Genomic DNA, 18756 nt, shown 5'->3' on the forward strand with positions numbered 1-18756 from the left:
TCAATTCAAATGTCCCAATCTGAATAGACCACATACAACGTCGCGTTGGCCAACGGAGTCCTACGACAATCTCTGTTCTCGGGCCTACCACAATATCCGACACGTATTCTGGAAGAAAAAGACCGCAACAGATGAATTCAGCAGAAAATACAGATGGGCGATTTCTGCCAAGGAAGGTCGCGACCTCTCAGCTTCAGGCGGCAAAGTGCTACTTTTTAGCCCGCCAAGCAAAATGACAGGCCTTTGAGACACACTGGCTGACTGCAGAGCACATCCAGGGATGTGATTTGACCAAAGTGAAATTATCTGAAAATTTAGCCGGGGGTCTGGGGGCCGCTAGGTCGGAGCCCCCCGGAGCTCATGGGTTTTCCGTGTTTTTAAGTACTTTCAATGCACTCACATGACAAAGAAATAGACAAAACAACAGCGTAAATTTTCAATGTATATTGAACTATCCCATATGAAATGGCAGTTTTAGTCAACTCAAAATCAGTCACATTCAAAAACATTGGACTGCCTTTGCTTTTAAAAACTATCACTGAGAATATCATCATATCTAACTAATGTGATTACTAAGTTAACACATAAATAATGTTGAAGAGTTCAAATTTCATGAACAAATAATTGTATCATGACCAAATGAAAAGTAACTCATATTAGAGCATACCACAAATGTCTTTGTTATAGCAGAAGATGTTATCTGTCGGAGTCATGTGCATACACAATGAACTACTAAAAAATAAAAAAAATAAAAAAAATCGGAATTTTTTTTGGGGGGGGGGAGATAAAAAAAGCGGAATTCCGCGAATTAGCGGAAAAATCACATCCCTGCACATCCTTTGTTGAAGGATATTTTCAGCATTTTGTCGGAGAGATCGTGGCCTCCGTTATGACTTGAAAATGGAGCGTTTTCGGTTTGTACGTACGCAAGGACATGGACGACACTTCTCGATCCAGCAACACATTTTTACAACTTTCTCTAGCACTGACCTCCACCTATTGCGGAGTTTGGACCCTTGAAATGGAGATCGTCTGTCCTGTAGAACCAAAAACGGCACCATCTTGAAAGACCAGGATCCCTCGAGTTCTCCTTCATTGTGGTCGTTATGTACAACAAAGTGGGCGGTAGTTGCTCAGAACCGAACCCTTCAACTGTCATAAACCATCAAGTCACGCCACAACGTACATAATTTGACACCAGCTCAAGAATGTGCCGAAAGCCTTCGAGTCAAAAAGAATTGAGTTCTTCCTCGATAGTTCGGAGATGACCGCTTGAGAATCGCAACCTTTCGAGCGCCGACAAGAAATCCAGTATTCATCGTAAGTCAGTTTGTCATTTTGCGGCGGCGACTCCCAATTAGCGAACGTATCCAATGAGTCCATCCGTCACAGCATGTAAAAGAAGCGATGAGCTGCGGAGGAAAGCACGAAGGCCTAAACACTGACAGATGATACCCGGGTCTGTTCTCCATTATTTCACGCAGAGAGTCTAAATCCGGGAGATTCCACTGTTGTGACACGGGCGGAATGTAAACAGTGTTGATTTCTTACATTTGTGGCGACGGTCCACGTGCAAACAATACCTTCTAACTCCGTCCAGAAGTCTTGGACGTTTTTTTCCTGGTGGATTCTTGCACTCGCGTACGAGTTCAGCTTTGATGGGAAGGTTGAAATGCAGGTTGAGAGAAGGCCAAACGGAGACAAAAAATATCCAAACTCCACAAAGAGCGTTCGCCGCGGTTGTGATGTAAACAAGTGTCCGTTCGTTCTAACAATTTAGAAAGTACAGATTACTCAGTGTTTCCACAATATGGATTCCAATTCCATGCGTCGCAAAATAGCCTTCAATGATAATCTCCTTTTGTTTATTTTAAACCAAAATATGTTTGCCATCAACTAATACTATCAATAGTTTATCCACAAAATGGAGAAAACGGTCTACAAGTGGTTAGCCTGTGGCTAACACCTCCAAAATTGCAACAACAAACCGCTAATGTTTCACTTTTGGCTCCATCATGAATAAGACATGCTAACAATGTAGCAACCTTGGCGTCCCAGCTAGGGGCATTTCTTTGGCTGTCAATTACAAACCTTTTAGAATCGATCAACCTTTTGATTATTCCATCGATTACTCGGATAATCTACCCTTTATTTGTTTTTCGTTCACAACACTCCCAACAATAAACACTTTAAACTCACAATCGATCACTGCTTAGCGATGTGTGTCGATAGAGTAAGCTATGCTAAGCTAAGTTAGCCGGAGAAGCTAACTTGCTAACATGCACAGAGACAAGTTTAAACAGTCACGACAATTTAGCAGGGGACGCTTTATTCCCACAAAGTAGTGATGGGACGTACGTCGGTGACGAGGCTTGTGTGTTTAGTGCTAGCTTATCGCTACTTAAAAAGTGCTAAAGCTAAGTTGTCACGCGTATACGTTCCTGTTCCCAACTCAAACCTAACCCCAAACACCTTGGGCATCTTTTGAATTTTTGACTACTGCTACATGGAAGTCGAATATTTGTTGTTTTCATTTACGTCTTTTATTGAACTGATTAGAAAAAAATGAATACGTGACCACGTCTAAAACCAACAATGACCGAACGACGTGAGCAAGAATTTGCGAGAGACGTCCAGATATCAAGCTGATTTCATTTCTCGCCTCCTCCCGCATCATCCCTCATAAATGATGCCAAGCGATTACACAAGGCAGCGCATTCCTGGTGCCTGGTATCTGCAGCCCAGTATCGGGTCCCCTGCCGAGTAAAAGGGAGGGCGTCTCGCTTGGACACTGTTGCTGTGTAAACATGATATTGTTGGGAAATCGCCGTTAATCATATTAGAACCACCGGCGCGGTGTTCTTCTCAAGTCGACTTGGCTGATCTCACCACTTAAATGCGTCTACTGATACTGTCAAAAACGGCCAATCACATGCTCAGGAAATTAACTCATTCACTGCCATTGACGGCTATAGACGTCAAAAATTCATTTGAACTATTTCTACTAGTTTCAAAAAAAAAATCTCCACTTTTGTTAACAAGAGTATGAAAAACTAGAATATTTTTGTTATTGTACTATTAGAACAGATATAAAATTTGCGATTAATTGTGATTACAAATTTTAATCGCCCGACGCCCCAAATTTTTAATAATGTTTTCTTTTCTTTTCTTTTTTTATTTCATTCACTGCCACTGACGGCTATAAAAGTCAAACATTTATTTCAATTATTTCTATTAGTTTAACATTTTTTTCCCACTTTTGTTAACAAGAGTATGAAAACTGTGTGATTAATCGTGAGTTAACTATTGAAGTCATGCGATTAATTACAATTAAAAAATTTAATCGCCTGACGCGACTCTAAATTTTTGATCGTAATTAATCCCAAGACTTCACTAGTTAATTCACAATTAATCACAAATTTTATATCTGTTCTAATAGTACAATAAAAAAAAATATTCTAGATTTTCATACTCATGTTAACAAAAGTGGAAAAAATGTTAAACTAATAGAAATAGTTCAAATAAATTTTTGACGTCTATCGCCGTCAATGGCAGTGAATGAGTTAAAATCAAGTTCAAGCAAATCATGTCCTTTTTTTCTGCACCGAAGTGAAGAACATTCCAGAAATAGATCCAAAAGAATGTTTTAAAATTTCTCTCTAATCAGGCAAAGGGACGAAGTGCAGCTTGCAGTCACTGCTGAGTGATCAGATCGAGAACAACAAACCAAAACCAGAGCTTGTCCAAAAGGCAAACACCGAAAGGGGCGTGGCCTAAGTGGCGTGCCCACATGTATGTGGATGCAAGTCAGGGGTGCCCCACTACAATCCCTGCCCCCCAACCCTCAAAGAAACATTTCTAAAATAGCAACCGCAAACCAGACAGAATGTAAATCTGCACAAGAAAAAGATGTCGGCGGGCCGTGGAATAACAGATATTCACTTACAGCCCCGCCAGCACAGAAATGGGTCAGAGAGCTGAAATCAGACTCCCCAGGCTGCACTTTTTTCTCTCTTTCTTTTTTAAGTAATGAATTACAGCTTTTTCCACCAACTGGAGCTCAATTATATTGCAGCTGCCGGGAGCTTCATCACGGCCGCGATGGAGGAATGCAAGCTAACGTTGAACCGAGCGCTATTAATTGTAGCGGCATGCTGTTGTGGCGACGGACCAGCGAGAAGGTGCGAGAAAGGAAGCAAAAGGTGGTGACACGGCGGCGGAGAGCCCTGCTGTGAAATCGGCTTGAGTTACACGCCGCTCGCTGCCGTTGACTGGCGACCAGTCCAGGGTGTACCCTTGCCTGCGGCTCAAAGGAAGCCGGGATCGGCGCCACTATAGAAAATGGATGGAGTGCGGTTACGCTTGTTACTTACATTAAATTAAGAGCAAAAAAAAGAAAACATATGCGATGAACAAGCCACTATTGAGATCCAATGCTAACATGCTAGGCTAACACAATATGCTAAAAAGCTGCTTTTAAAATGATCATTTTGACATCATTGTTGACTGATATTAGATTGTGAAGGTATGATAACTGTAATTGCGGTATTAAAACTAAAGCTTGAAAATGAGATTTCTGGGAAATATTTTGGTTTAAAAAAAAAATGTGTATGAAAAAAAAATGAGTATGAAAACCTAGAAAAAAACATTCTACATTTAGAACAGATATCAAATGTGATTATTCATGAGTTAACTATTGAAGTCACGCAATTAATTACAATTTAAAAATGTGATCGTCTGACGCCTCAAATTTTTTTATATTTTCTTTTTTGTTCAATTACTTAATTATTTAAACTCAAGATTAATCGCACATTTAATATCTGTTCTAAATGTACAATACATTTTTTTTCTAGGTTTTCATACTCTTCTAACCCTTTTGAAACTAACAGAAATAGTTCAAATGAATTTTTGACGTCTATAGCCGTCAATGGCAGCGAATGAGTTAATGACCGCCCCATACTTGGAAAGCCTGTACTGGCAGAATTCCAGTCGCTTTTAGACGTTTCTTCGATTGACTTTGTAGTTGCGACCACCATCAACACAACGCTATCCCGAACTCATGTTCAATCGCTAATTTAGGACGCTAAGAAACTGCTAATTAATGACGACGTCATTGTAGCGTACGGTAGAGGTTTCTGACCTAAGAGGCTAGCGGCTAGCTGTTAGCATGACCAACGAGTGTCTGGCTGTCTGGCTGGTAGCTGTAAATGAGTTTGACAGCTGGTGACTGGATTACTTGAATTCTTTTTTTAATATATTGGACCAAGGCTAATTTGTAATTCACTCTCCATATGTTTAAAGGAAGGGAATGTGCCTTAGTTTGAGGTATTTTCATTATAATTTTTTTTTAAAAAAAGATATACGGAACTTTGTCTTGGAAAAATATTATTTACAAAATAAATGAAGACAAAGTAAGTACTTTTTTTTTTTTTTTGCTAATCCGAAGACGACAACTTACGCGCTCGCTTGATGTTTTCCTTTATATTGTGAGACAAAATATGCGTTAGGATTCAGCCCTGCTCAAGTGAAGCCATTTGAAGGCTCTAAACTTCAACGCATGCATTAAATCAAGCCTGGCCGGGAGCTGGCTGCAACATCTGCAGAAGGAAATCAGAAAAAAAAAATAAAATAAATAAAATATGTGAACAGATGGTTACTGAAACTCCAAGAAGGTCATTTCCTGCTTCTGCTACTTTCACATTAAAAGGCCTTTTAGCGTTGACAGGCGTGTTTGCTTTTATTGTGAAGTTGTCAAAGGAAATGTAAAGCGAGCTGTCCTCGGAGCAGATTTGTTTTGACGGCGGCACCCGTTGGAAACGTTGCAGAGGAGGAGCGGCCTCACACGGCTATGATGGGAAAAGAAGGACACGTGCCTGATTCTTTGTTAAAGCGACACAGCTTCGCCGTGGAAAATAAGACTAAAAACGAAAACGATAAGTACAAGTATTTGACATAACTTTTGTTCTGCCACAAATGAAAAGTGAGGACAACAGAAGACTGTTTGAATCCTCCGGAGGAAGCAAGAGAACGTGAAGGCGTGCGCGCATTCCCCCTCAAGACGCACACTTCCTGTCCCGACAGTCTTGCTCAGCACTCGGGAGGAGGACAAGGATGACGTTTTCAAGAAAGGCGGCATGACGCCACTAAATAAAAGATGGCGTTATTTTCCGTTGTGTTCAGTGTTAACTTCATTAACGAAAATGATTCATTTAATAGGGTTGAGGGTTAGGGGCGTTCCATATCATACCATCTATGATACTACTGGTGTATTTTTTTGGGGAGGGGGGGGGGGGGGCAAATATCGCGACGTCGGCGTGATGACGTAACATCATACCCCTTTGCGTCTATTTAGCTGCATAAAAACAATGGCGGAGAGCGCGTGTGAGGCTGTGAGCCATTTGTACACGACTGGAAAAACATTTTTTGTGCTGCCATTAAGTAGGGTTAAGGTAAGTTATTTTAAACTAAAACTTTTAAACACTTATTTGGTGGCTAGGCTAATGTAGCTATGGATAGCGAACGGCTAACTTGTCCACATTACTCCAAAAATTGAAATGAAGTAATACCATTAAATGCTCCATTTCCTGTCAATTGTTGGTGTGTTACTTACTGATACCACCATTTTGACTGTATTGTATGATAAAATACATATAAGAGGGAAGAACTGGATCTGAATGCAGACAAGGTGGATGACTGGCCCAGGAGTAAATGTTAATGCTTTCCCACCACACTGTCTTTTTGTCTTTTAAAAGATTTAAAAAAAAAAAAAAAAAAAAAAACAGGCAGGAAAGCAACCACACAGGGTTTTCTTGTCCACATGAAGCCATCTTTCAGGCTTTCATGCCGCTGTCAAGCTCTCCAAGCTGTTACAACTTGGGAGATCCAGTCGGCGGTGCCAAAAACACAACAGTAAACTGCGATGGCTACCAGGGCAAGATTCTGCTTTCCTTTTAAAAAATAAAAAAAAATCTATTTACCGATTGGACTGGCTAAGTCCAAAGATGGCGCTGGAACTGCTGGCTTCATAGTTTCCATTTTCTCCGGGAGAAAGCGGGCCCAAAAAAAGAGACGACTGCGGGGTTTGCGAGCCCCTGTGAAGTCGCGCCAGATTTTCCGCAAAGTCACACAACCCGTGACGACATGGCCGCCGTGCACCGTCAGCTTCGTGCTGGGAAGGCCTCTTGAAATTCGTGACTAACGGCTCGCATAATTGCAAACTTTCATTCAGCTCCGTTTTCCATATCATAACAAAAAAAAAAAGTATGTCAATCCGTTTTCAGTAGCCACTGTTGTATTATGGGATGCCGGTCAAATGTGATTAAAGGCTTCACTATCTGCTCAAAATACACTTTGGTCCTTGATCCCGGGGCAGGATGTGTTGTGTAGCAGGCCACAATTGGGATGCAGTTTTGTTGGCAGGACGAGTGGACGCCACACAAGCTGAAAGTCATTTCGGGTGATCCCGGGTCACGTTTTGCCGCCTTCAGCGGTGTTGACAATGAAAACACGCACGTTCACATCGATGTGACATTTTCGTAGTAAATGATTTTGGTCCTGAATACATAAGAGAAATGCTCATTGAATATAAGACGTAATTAATCAAATTGATTTGATTAATGATGTCATTTTAAAAATGGACGGTTTGAAAATTTGCTCAATAGGAATAAATCAAAGGAACGTGAGAAAGAGTTACATTTGAATCAATCAAAGTTGGTGCTGATTATTAAAAGCGGTTGCTCTTAAGTTCGGTTTTATCCAAATTTTGAATTGAATTGTGAACATTTATTTTGGAGATTTACATTTTCAAATTTATTTTTGAATGGATTAAACCTTTTTAAAATATTTATTTATTTATAATTGTATTGATTAAAATCGCAATCGTCCAGAATGGCTATTAAACAAAAGAGAGATTTAATACAGGCCTACGTACACTGACGAAGGTTCTTCAAAAGACGGTCAGATCAGATTTGCTACTAGTTTATATCATTTATTACTATCTACTTTTACTGTATTTATTGCAATTTGATGTTGCCCTCTTGGGATAACCAAAAGATGATTTTTTTCTCACGCCACCATTCCAAGCAACTTGACTACGTAACAAGCAGTTGGCCATCAAGTCGTGTACAAACGGCAGATGCAGAGCTATGATTGGACAGTAGCTTTCGGCCAAGCATAGCATGACTTTTTTTTTTTTTAAAGAAGCAAGTCAGAGGTACGGTCACACACAATTAAAGCGGACGTAAAAATACACCAGAGCTCTCGTGAAATAACGTCCATACGATCAGAAGGGGTTCGAACATGTCAAACAGAAGCTAATCCAAAGAAAACACAGCCAGATGTTAGAGACGGACAACTTCATGACACCAACACTGAAACGAACGAGAAAGCAGATTTAGATTTACTTCAGAAAAGCACACTTGACTACTAAGTAGCTCATCTCTGCTATTTTGCTGATTTGTATTTTATTATAATTGTTTTAATGGACTGAGATTTTGTTAAGAGAAAAAAATTAGGGCCAGACCAATTAATTGGCCGCAGATTATAATCGGGCGATTATTGCCCTTCAAACACATTTGGACGATTATTTTCCCCTTAAAACGTTATCATCAAAGAAAAATCGACGTTTCCGACGCTCTGCAAGTACATTGAATGCACCATTTTGCTTGCGTAGCATTAGCACCTAGCAAGTGTGTAGCGTCTGTTATTCTGTTGTCCCCAAGCGTCCTTTAAGTTGTTTAATGACACCCCAGTTGGAGTTAACTGTAAACTAAACACATGACAATAAGACTTACATCTACTGTATATTTAAATACAAAACGTGCTTAGTTTTTAAAACATCGCTAGCCTAGCGCTAATACTAAAAGCGAAGGAAGGGTCCCATTCAAATGCTAACAGGAAGTTAGCATCAACTTCGGGAGTGTTTTTCCTTCAAATAACGAATATTCACAACACAATTGCAGTGGGAACACATACCCACGGGTACGATAACACTACGCAAAAGGCACACATGCTTCCCAATGTGTGACAAAGTAGTTATTTTAATCAAATTCATTTGGAGCCCAGTCCAGTAACTTTCTTCTGTACTTACTTTGTGTATACAATGGATGGATGGCACCACACTGCCCCCAAGAGGCCAAAACGCACAGGAACAGTCAGTAATTGTTTTCAACTGTTTTTTCAGTTGCTATTATTTTAGCTAATTCTTATTTCACTTTCTTATCGTTTTATTTTGTCATTGTCCTTGCAAGTTATATTTAAAGTTAATATTTCAAGAATTCAAAGACTTTCTTTTCTCAAAATTCAAGGATGCAAACATCCAAGGATTTTTTTTTGTTTTAACACACATTTCCACATGATTAGCAAAATAAGTCCCAAGACTTGTAAAAATAACACAAGATAAAAATATTTTTTTTTGTTTTGATTAATCAAGCCAAAAATCGGCCTAAAGAAAAGTATATCGGTCGGGCCCTAAAAAAAACAACCCACAACCTAATGATCAGCATTACTCCTGGAGGCAGGAGAAGGTCAAAGGTTAAAGAGGTTTCATGGTTCAGATAATGTGGCTTCCAGAGTTGAACTAATAAATAAAGAGGCGGCGAGCGAGCGCTGGACAGAGGAACGCTCATTCTGTGCTCCGCCGAGGCTGCTGGCGAACCAACAAACCGGGAACATCCAATCAACTGAACATGACACACACACACACACACACACACTGACACACAGCGTGACGTGGCGCATGGTATGTCCGGGACACTTTTGGCTCTTGGGCCGCTCGCGAGCTAAGTTGTTTTCCTGGAAGAGTTTGAGATGACATGCAGCGTTGAGGAATGCACTTGAGCAAGCGCGGCAACGCCAGACATGGAGGACGACGCGAGTGCCGAGAGATAAACGTCAACTTGGGCGGCCACAATATTAGGCACACATAAACACTGCCTTTTACAATGTTCATTCTTGACAAGCTTTATCAACCTCTTAAGAACACTCTTACTTAGTTACAGTTGACAATTCCGAACATCCGGGCATTTCTGATATTCTCGCAATACAAACGCTTCCTGAAAAACAATGTATTCCTTTTTTTTTTTTTTAAATTGCTTTTGCCTGTGACTAGCATACAGACAGGCAGATTGTAATAGTAGTCAAACGCCATTTTGAAATCAAAATAATCCGCACAAATCAAATAACTATCCAAAGCTTATCAATGAGCAGAGGTAATTTCACCAAGTACTACCGCCATTTTGACTTGTGACGTAAGCTCGGAAATGTCAATGCCACATATGTCATCTGAAGCGGTTAAGAATCAATATTTATCCTGTAACATGCCAAAACAACATTAAAAGATTCAAATAAAATACACCATACTCACCAAGGATGCACATTATGCTACAAAAATGTTTCGCTAGTTGAAGTTAGCTGTAACAAGTTTTTTTTTTCTAAGCAACCAACCGCAGGGCAGAAAAATGACAACGTTGTGGAACCGCTAATTGCCACTATAAATATGATTTCAATAAACACATTGCCAATATCGTTTCAATCAACTTTCAACAATAATGATGTCTGAATTCTGACGGCTATGGGCAGTTCATATCATGACAGCACCTCGAAACAATAAAAAATAAAACACTTACGTGTACTGGAAGCGATGAAGCCAAGAAACACGCTACGAAATGAAGTAGACCCACCATTTTTTTCCCCCTAACCAACGTACTGAATGCAGCATTGGCGCTGTAAAGACCCGAGCTAAATTGTAATTCCCTAGTGTAGATGACGCACGTGATTAGCAGATGATCAGTGCCACTGGCCAATCAAAACAAATCCCGCGTGTACGTTAACATGGGTCAAATTAAATTGAGTACATCTTTTGTTTTGTTAATTAAACAAAAGCTGCTTAGACGCAGTGCTGCAAAATATCCAACAGAACTTTTGTTTATTTAATAATACCTAGTAACATGAATTCCAGCTTCTTTCGGTCCACTCGGAAGCGCTCCTCCGTCCACTCCGGGTCGGGCAGCTGGTGGGGTCCGCTCAGGTCATCCTCTGAGCCCGGCAAAGGAGAGTCTGTGCTGCGCTCGCTATTGGAGCCCGGGTCCGACTGCTGCTGCTGCTGCAAGTATCCGCTCAAAGCGTCGCACTGGGCGGCCATGGCGGCGCTACTCGTCGGCGATGATGGGGGGGGGGGGAGGCCTCAAAAAAAGTTGTGCTGGGCCGCGTGTTCCGTCACTCGGGAGCTGGGCCTCGCCGAGCCTTCACGGACCGTCATTTCCCCCCATTTGAGCGCCGATTTGGGGGTGCTAAAAATAGGCAGACCCCGCTCTCTCTCTCTCTCTCTCTCTCTCTCTGCAGGCTGAGCGCTCAAGTGCGGAGGCTGCGCCAAACACACTGACAAAAAGTCTTCCCAGCAAAGTTTCACATGTCATCGTCCTGCACTCAGACTCCTCCCACTCAAACTTCAAGCATCCCTTTTTTCCCCCTTCACTACTAGTATAAGCGGCCATGGCCCATTAGTTCCATAATATATACGCCATAAGGCTCATGTCCTAGTATACTAGTCTATTTGTCCTCACTAGTTGAACAAGCATTTATTTTGTTTTAGCAAAACTAGACAAGTTGACCTCTGCATGCTATTAGTACTACATTGTTATCAACAAGAACAGTTCTACTAGTTCCGCCTTACAATAACATGTAGTTGTACAAAGAGTGGATGAGCACATCGACCTCAAGCTAGTAAGACGATCAAACTAGTAGAATGACTAGTTTATCCTAGTAGAAAAACTAGTTTTTAATTCTATAAACATTTCTACACACTAGTAGGGTACATTTACTAGGACGACAACTATGTTACTAGTGTGGCAAAATTGTACAATAGTTGACTTGTGTGCACTACTAGTATAACTAGTGAAGTCCTATAAGTACTAGTAGAACAACTTTACCTAGTGCACAATTTTTCCTTACTCGTAACATCCAGTTGTACTACTAAGGACAAAGAGCATAGTATCGCACAAGCTAGTAAGACAAGTAGAATGACTAGTTTATCCTAGTGGAAAAACTAGTCAATCTAGCTTTTTTTCCTATAAATATTTCTGTACACTAGTAGGCCAACTTTGGTGTACTAGTAGGACAAATATGTTACTTGTGTGGCAAAAGTGTACACTAGTTGACTTATGTGCACTACTGGTATAACTAGTAGCACAATATTAACTAGTGCACAATTTTTTTCTTACTAGCAACATGCAGTTGTACTACTAATACAGAAACGGCAAGCTAGTAAGACCATTCTGGGCACGAGTACAATGACTAGTTTATCTCGGTGGAAAAGCTAGTCAACCTAGTTTTCATTTCTATAAACATTTCTGCACATTACGTGCATTCTTGCGTTACGGCAACGTATCATCTAGAAAGCCGTGTTCTTTACGCAGCCACCACGCAAACGGCTTTATTGGCCTGTAGAGGAAACAATCCACATCCTGTAAAGGGGGGGGGGGTGGGGTGGGTGGGGGGCAATACAGGAAAGTCGGAGCAAAACAAAACATGCCTCGAGTGGAACACACGCGCCGACAAACTGGACGGACGATTTTGCTTGTTGTCGCTTCTGTTAGGAAAAGAATCATGTGATTTATGTCCTTTTTGATGCCATTGTAGACATTTTGTCATGCCTGATATGGCGCCAGGCCACAGATTTTTTTTTTTCCTACACAAAAATCTGATTTTATTATGATTAAAAAAGGTTTTCCTCTGGGATTTGCTTTATTTCTAAATTCAGGCTTCCTACAGCTTAAATATTTGTGGCTTGTAAGCACATACCTCGGACGAATAAATCAAAGAGATTTTGAAATGCGATTGCCTTCCATCAGGTTCTAACGTGAAACTAATTTCAATCATTTTGTCCGTTTCATAATGGATATTAAATACCATAGTTGCCATTTTGTTTTCGTTTCTCTTTGTGTATAAAAATGTACCACGCTTCAAAAATGGTGACTTTTCACCATAAAATGAATTTGCTTCCCCGCTCTGCCAAAACAACTCTACATTTATGAATAGCCCAAGTATGACTGAATAAACACATAGAACATCAATTTGGACATGAATATTTCATTAACATAAACGCTATGTTGATCTGTTGACTGTTTGCAATCAATGGCCTGAGGCACGTGGAGAAAAAGCCAAGGCTGCCCCCTAGTGCTCACCAAAGTTATAACCGGCATGCAGGAAGTGTGTTTTTTGTCAGTGCAACAAAATCAAATGCAACTCAAATTTCCATGTGTTTAATGTAAAGGAGAATAAGCAGATTTTCCCTCCCAATATAAATCTCTTAAAAGTAAAATAAAATGAGGTATTATCATTGCTAATATCATAATAAAAATAATAATTCCAATTTGATTCAAGCAGAATAAACAATCGGGCCATGACAAGTTGGAGTCGTGAAAGTGCTCCCGGCATAAACTACAACCAGTGTGGTGGCAAAAAGTACTTTTTTTTTTTTATTATTATTATTTTTTTTTACTTGAGGTGTCCCGGGGAATGTTGATGCCGCGACTGGACTTGCCTTCACATGGCAAACTTCAGAGTCCATTCTTTGGCGATGTCGTTGTACCTACACGCAACAGCACAAATTGTTAAAAAAAAGGAGGTTGGAGTGACCGCGACTTCCACACTTACTTTTGTCTGTCCGATTTGTACGTGTGCGCTACGTCAGGGACTAAGGGGTCGTCGGGATTGGGGTCGCAGAGCAAAGAGCAGATGGACAATAACACTGGAACCAAACACAACAGGGATGTCAAAAAGCAGTCATGATGCAGGCATTAAGCAAATTCAAACATGTTTACGTACAGAAAATACTTTGAATCTAAGTTTTTGTCATATAATGAGAAAGGCCGCATATGAGCAAATGTCGACATACCTTTTGACACGGTAAGTGCAGGCGACCACTGCGACCTTAGTATGTCCAGGCAGATGTTACCGTTGCTGTTTATATTTGGATGATATATTTTGGTCGTGAAAGCCACCTGCACAAATACAAATGGTTTCCAGTTTGACATACAACTGCAAAAAGGACTTACACATACACATAATCACCCACATACAAAAAAAAATATATATATATATATAAAAAAAAAAAAGGAGAGCAATGATGATGACATGTCAAATCGGTAAAATTACCGAATGAACAATACTGAGCTCTCCAGAAAAAAAAAAAGAACTGCAAAAAGTACTTAACTCTTTGACTGCCAAAAACGTTAAATAACGTTTAGTAAAATCCTATGGAGGAGTGCCAAAGACGTTAAAAGACGTTTGTTTCAAAACAGAGGTGAAACTAACCATTTTCTATTGTTGATTACTGAAGAACGGAATAAGGTAGAAACAAACATTTTTTTCCTGATAAAAGATGAGAGTTCAATCTTTCATTTGGTAGTATGTGTGTTTCCATAGTCCAAACACATAATTTTCTGTGGACCTTGAAAGATCAGTCAAAATGCTTAAATCGGCTGGCACCCACGGCATCCCTTTTCTGAAAACGTCTGGCAGTCAAAGAGTTAATTCTGCCCTAAAAATCCCTTAAAAGGTGATATGGTGTGGATCGCGAGCATTTTTTTTTTGCTGTGTAGGGATGTAACGATATCCAAACATCACGATACGATTAAAGTCACAATATGAAACTCATGATATGATAACTCTCACGATATTGTGGGAAGGTTGGAGGCATAAAAAAAAAAAAAAAACTCACGATACTGTGTAAAAACTCCCAATATGAGATGATTGCCGTAGTGAACCAAATCATTCCTAATTAAAATTATAAACTGCAATAATAAAATAACCACCAGAGGGTGCTAAAGCTACACAAATATTGTTTTAACAGCTGTGCTGCTTTTAAATTAACATTGTGACATGACAATGACGATAATGTGGCAATTTTAAAATTGTGATATCACAAATTCGCAGTTATGGTTACATCCCAACTGATGTGCCACAAAGTGTAATTCATCAGCTTGTGTGGTGAGAATGATGACGTGCTGCTTCTGCCAGGGAAAACGGAATCCATGCTGTCATAATGGGGAATGCGTGTGCTTTGCCGTTTTCAGAACAGGGCTCCGAATGCAGCAGCCCCTTGGTTGTCATGGTAACGAAAGCCAGGCCAATACTAATCACTACGACATAAACAGGGCGTGGCAAGTATACTGTTATTTAACTTTCAGGACAAGCATCTCTCAAACCCGCACAAAAACGAACTGTGAATTTGATAAAGATGACCCCAGCCTGGATGAATCCAGTTTCCAATTATTTCCTCTGGGAAAAATTGCTTTGAAATACGGGAGCTGATTGTATTAAGACATTTGAGATTTCAAAGTAGCTGCACTCGTTTCCTAACATAATAAAAACCTTTGTGAAGCTCGCAGCTCAACTGTGTGATGAAAAACCTACCTTGGGTGGTTTGAAGGGATAGTCTGTGGGGAAATGGACAGAAAGGAAGAACACCCCTCCATTGTACGGGCTGTCACTCTAAGATGGAAAGGAAAACAAACATTTTCATTAACTCACTGACTCCCGGCCATTTTCACGGACGCAACCCCCTTCGCTCCCGGCTGGTTTACTGGATTTTGACTAATTTTGCAAGGCCCACAGAATATTGTGTTCTATTGATAGAAAACATGAAACCTACCAAAAGAAAGAGTAGAGTCTCTTCTTTCATCAGGAAAAAAAAGTATATTTCTATCTGTTTCCGTTTTGCAGCAATTAGTATTAGAATATGTCTAAGTTTCATCATTATTCACAAATCAGTTCAAAACCGTGAGGAAAGAACTTTTTGTAACTGATTGATCTCATACTGTGCTGCCACCTGCTGGCCATTTTTTGTAATAAGTACCATTGCTGCAAGCGTTCTCTTCAGTTCAGAGACTGCATCAATGCTCTAGCATTAAAAAAAACAAAAACAAAACACCGTATAAATACATATCTGGTAATATTTAAAATAGAACTTGAATTTGACATCCATTGAAGACATCAGATAGAAGACATTTTTTTGTTGTTGCTATTATTGCAACAATGTCACAGCCGCCATATGCTACACTGCGACTGTGCAATTAATCAAAACTCAATTACAATTCATTACATAATTATTATACTCAAAAATACAAAGTCAGCATAATCGTAAAAAAAGATTATTAAAATGAATACTACTTTTGAGATGTTTGAGTTAAGTTTTAAAAGAATTTAATTTAGTTTCATCAAAAAGTAACTTGCATAATTATAGTGTTTGAAAGAATTTTATTTGTCTTTCAATTTTTTTTTTTTAACTTTGAAACAGTTTCTTGTTTTGTACCAAAACATAAATGATCGTCCTAATCATGATTTCAATTACTACTAAAATAACCGCCATTAATATTTTCTTTGTAATCAAACAGCCATAGTTTGCCAGGCAATTTTTTTTTTTTTTAAACAGGAAAAAAGGGGTCGCTGCAGTGCGAAGTCAACATAAAGCTCTATTGTCTACACATCCAGAAGCAACATGCCTAAAAGAAATACAGGAAACACACAAAAAAAGAAATCTAGAAAAACTCACTGGTCCTACGATGCTGGCTTGCCAATGGAACACTGCAGAAGACAAAAAGGCCGTTAAGCCATTCAAAAAGTTCAAGTGAAGTTCTTTCAGAGAACGTGTGTGAATGATGACACGTCCTGCTACTTGTGCAAAAACTCAAAATACACAAGACATAATGCAAATATGCTCTCGAGGAGCGGTGAGCGGTATAAGAATTACGGCGAACCCCACCTACTTCACTGCCCATGGCTCGTCATTTGACATTGGGGCAGTGTTGAAAATTTGTGATAAGAAACAAGGCTGTTCTTGACAAACTATGCGGCAATGATATAAATAACACAAAGACTGAGCTGTCAAATGAAAATGAAATCGAAAGTGTTTAGAGGCGTTTGGGACATCCTGCATACTTTGGCTTTTGGGTGGCTTTACGAGTGTCAGATTTTTGTCAACAGATTGCGATACCGTAGAGCTCCGGATAGACTAGAACAGTCGCAGAAATAAGCGGCATTGTATTGGTCTATTAATGGATCAAACGGCCACTGAATTTTGGGCACTGCTTCCTGTTAGCGATCAGCAAGTTGTACAAAAAGTAATGAAACACCGAACAGTTGGGCAAGTGTATTCAAAAGTTTAGAGGTCAATCCTGGATGCGATGTCAATTGGATTATGGAATGACATCAGAGCCACGGGATTGGACGATAAGTAACATCCATGATCTTTTCAGCAATGCCTCGACTTTGTCACTTTTGTGTCCTTGATCCGTCTTTTGATTAAACGTCCAATATTTGAGAAGCAGGGATGTGCTTTTCTTTTCTTTTTTGGAAGAGTTTGACACTCAGCACTGCAGTACCAGTCCTTCAAACGGGCACGTTCCAAATGACTGCACACACGTCTGCCAAGCACCAAAAAGGACAAACTTGTGTCTTGCATACTCACTGTCGTCTCCGACGGGTCCCGCCGAACACGAAGCAGGTGGATCTCGCCTAAGGTCCACCAGTTCCTACCAAAAACACAATTCCAGAGGCGGTATTGCATCACGTCCAGGATTGGAACATTGCGTTAAACTGTAGTGACGACCGGTAAAAGGGCGTGTTTGTAATAGTAATAAAAGCTAACAACGATTAAAATAGAAGTGAAAGTTCATGCGGAGACGCTGAAAACCTTTTGGTAGATTAACTAGCCGCGAAGTTAGCTTACTCGTGCTGAAACGGGCCAATGATTTAAATGTTAAGATTGTAACGTCAGCACAATTCAAATGAAGTCTGATTGCTTTTATAATAAATACAAGTTGAATCCTTCCACTGGGATGTTTATGAAACTAGTTAGCAAACACAGTAATACCGGACGTCTCAGTCTCTCGACGTTTCCTGGCGACCCTTTTTGATACATCAAATAAACAAAAGGCGATACGAATAAACTCACCTTCTTTATTCTTTTGAACGCCATGTCAGGTGGTAAATGTAGGTTATGGGAGATTGTGGTGTCAAACCGACAAATGTCAACTAACAACTTAGCTTTACGCCGACTAGATGTTAATTGTTTGGAGACGAAACTGGTTCTCCTTTGTTTCCGCGTTTTTGTTTGAGCTCGGTGCATTGTGGGAAATGTAGTTGTGAGACAAGCCTGCCTTAAAGGGACCGCGCTTTTTAGACTGCTTCGCCATGACGTCATACGTACTTCTAGATAAATGGTTTAAATGACGGTATTTATGATTTTGTCTTTTAATTTAACCTTTAATTGACCAAATTAAACACCTTTTTAAAGATAGATCTGGCCAAGACCGACAGAAGAGAAGCTATTTAGTTTAAATGTGTGTATTATATTATTAGTTGAAAAGACGCAATGTGAATGTGTAATTCACATTTCAATAGGTAAGGTAGTTAAAGATAGACGTTATGGAAATTCACACATTATTATTATAATAAAAATATTCCAAGCTTTAGCGGGCAGGTGTTCTGTAGCTTTGTGGCCTTTAGCTCAATCATCCATTTAAGCAGCCTTCACAGCCCCAAAGGTGGTCTTTAAAATTTTATGCTTTGGCCTAAAATACACTTTATGATGGATGCTTGACCTTCGAAGCAGATTGATGATTGAAATGAGCAGCCTATTGATGTGGATCATGAATTATTATGGATTAAAAACAAATGAGCATGCAGAGGACTACGTTTCATAGAGAAAAGCCAATAGTTTTTTGTCCTTTAACTTGAAAGTGGGTCATTTTGACC

General features: G+C 39.8%; 2 protein-coding genes across 3 annotated transcripts in view; both read right to left on the reverse strand.

Annotated features, from left to right (window-relative positions):
• LOC144061847 (protein bicaudal C homolog 1-like) overlaps positions 1-11329 on the reverse strand; it is a 60733-nt gene extending 49404 nt beyond the window's left edge. For both annotated transcript variants that reach the window (XM_077582712.1, XM_077582710.1), the window contains exon 1: positions 10939-11329. In XM_077582712.1, coding sequence (XP_077438838.1) covers positions 10939-11140 — 202 coding nt within the window. In that variant the 5' untranslated portion in view covers positions 11141-11329. The remainder of the gene's footprint in view (positions 1-10938) is intronic.
• Positions 11330-13243: 1914 nt separating this feature from the next.
• Positions 13244-18126, reverse strand: LOC144061836 (ubiquitin-conjugating enzyme E2 D4-like). The gene is made up of 7 exons (XM_077582691.1): positions 17954-18126; positions 17468-17531; positions 16553-16584; positions 15415-15492; positions 13895-14000; positions 13654-13747; positions 13244-13588 (listed from the first exon to the last, which is right to left on the reverse strand). The coding sequence occupies exons 1-7, from the start codon at positions 17975-17977 to the stop codon at positions 13543-13545; spliced, it is 444 nt and encodes a 147-aa protein (XP_077438817.1). The 5' UTR covers positions 17978-18126; the 3' UTR covers positions 13244-13542.
• Positions 18127-18756: the final 630 nt, after the last annotated feature.

Source organism: Vanacampus margaritifer, chromosome 12 (genome assembly GCF_051991255.1).
Source record: "Vanacampus margaritifer isolate UIUO_Vmar chromosome 12, RoL_Vmar_1.0, whole genome shotgun sequence".
Lineage (NCBI taxonomy): Eukaryota > Metazoa > Chordata > Actinopteri > Syngnathiformes > Syngnathidae > Vanacampus > Vanacampus margaritifer.

Excerpts from the sequence above, each read along its gene's own strand:
- LOC144061836 (XM_077582691.1), bottom strand. The coding sequence starts at position 17,977 with ATGGCGTTCAAAAGAATAAAGAAG. Across the intron at positions 15,493-16,552 it reads AAGCCAGCATCGTAGGACCA|AGTGACAGCCCGTACAATGG; the intron begins GTGAGTTTTTCT and ends TTTCCATCTTAG. Across the intron at positions 13,589-13,653 it reads TACAAATCGGACAGACAAAA|GTACAACGACATCGCCAAAG; the intron begins GTAAGTGTGGAA and ends TGTTGCGTGTAG.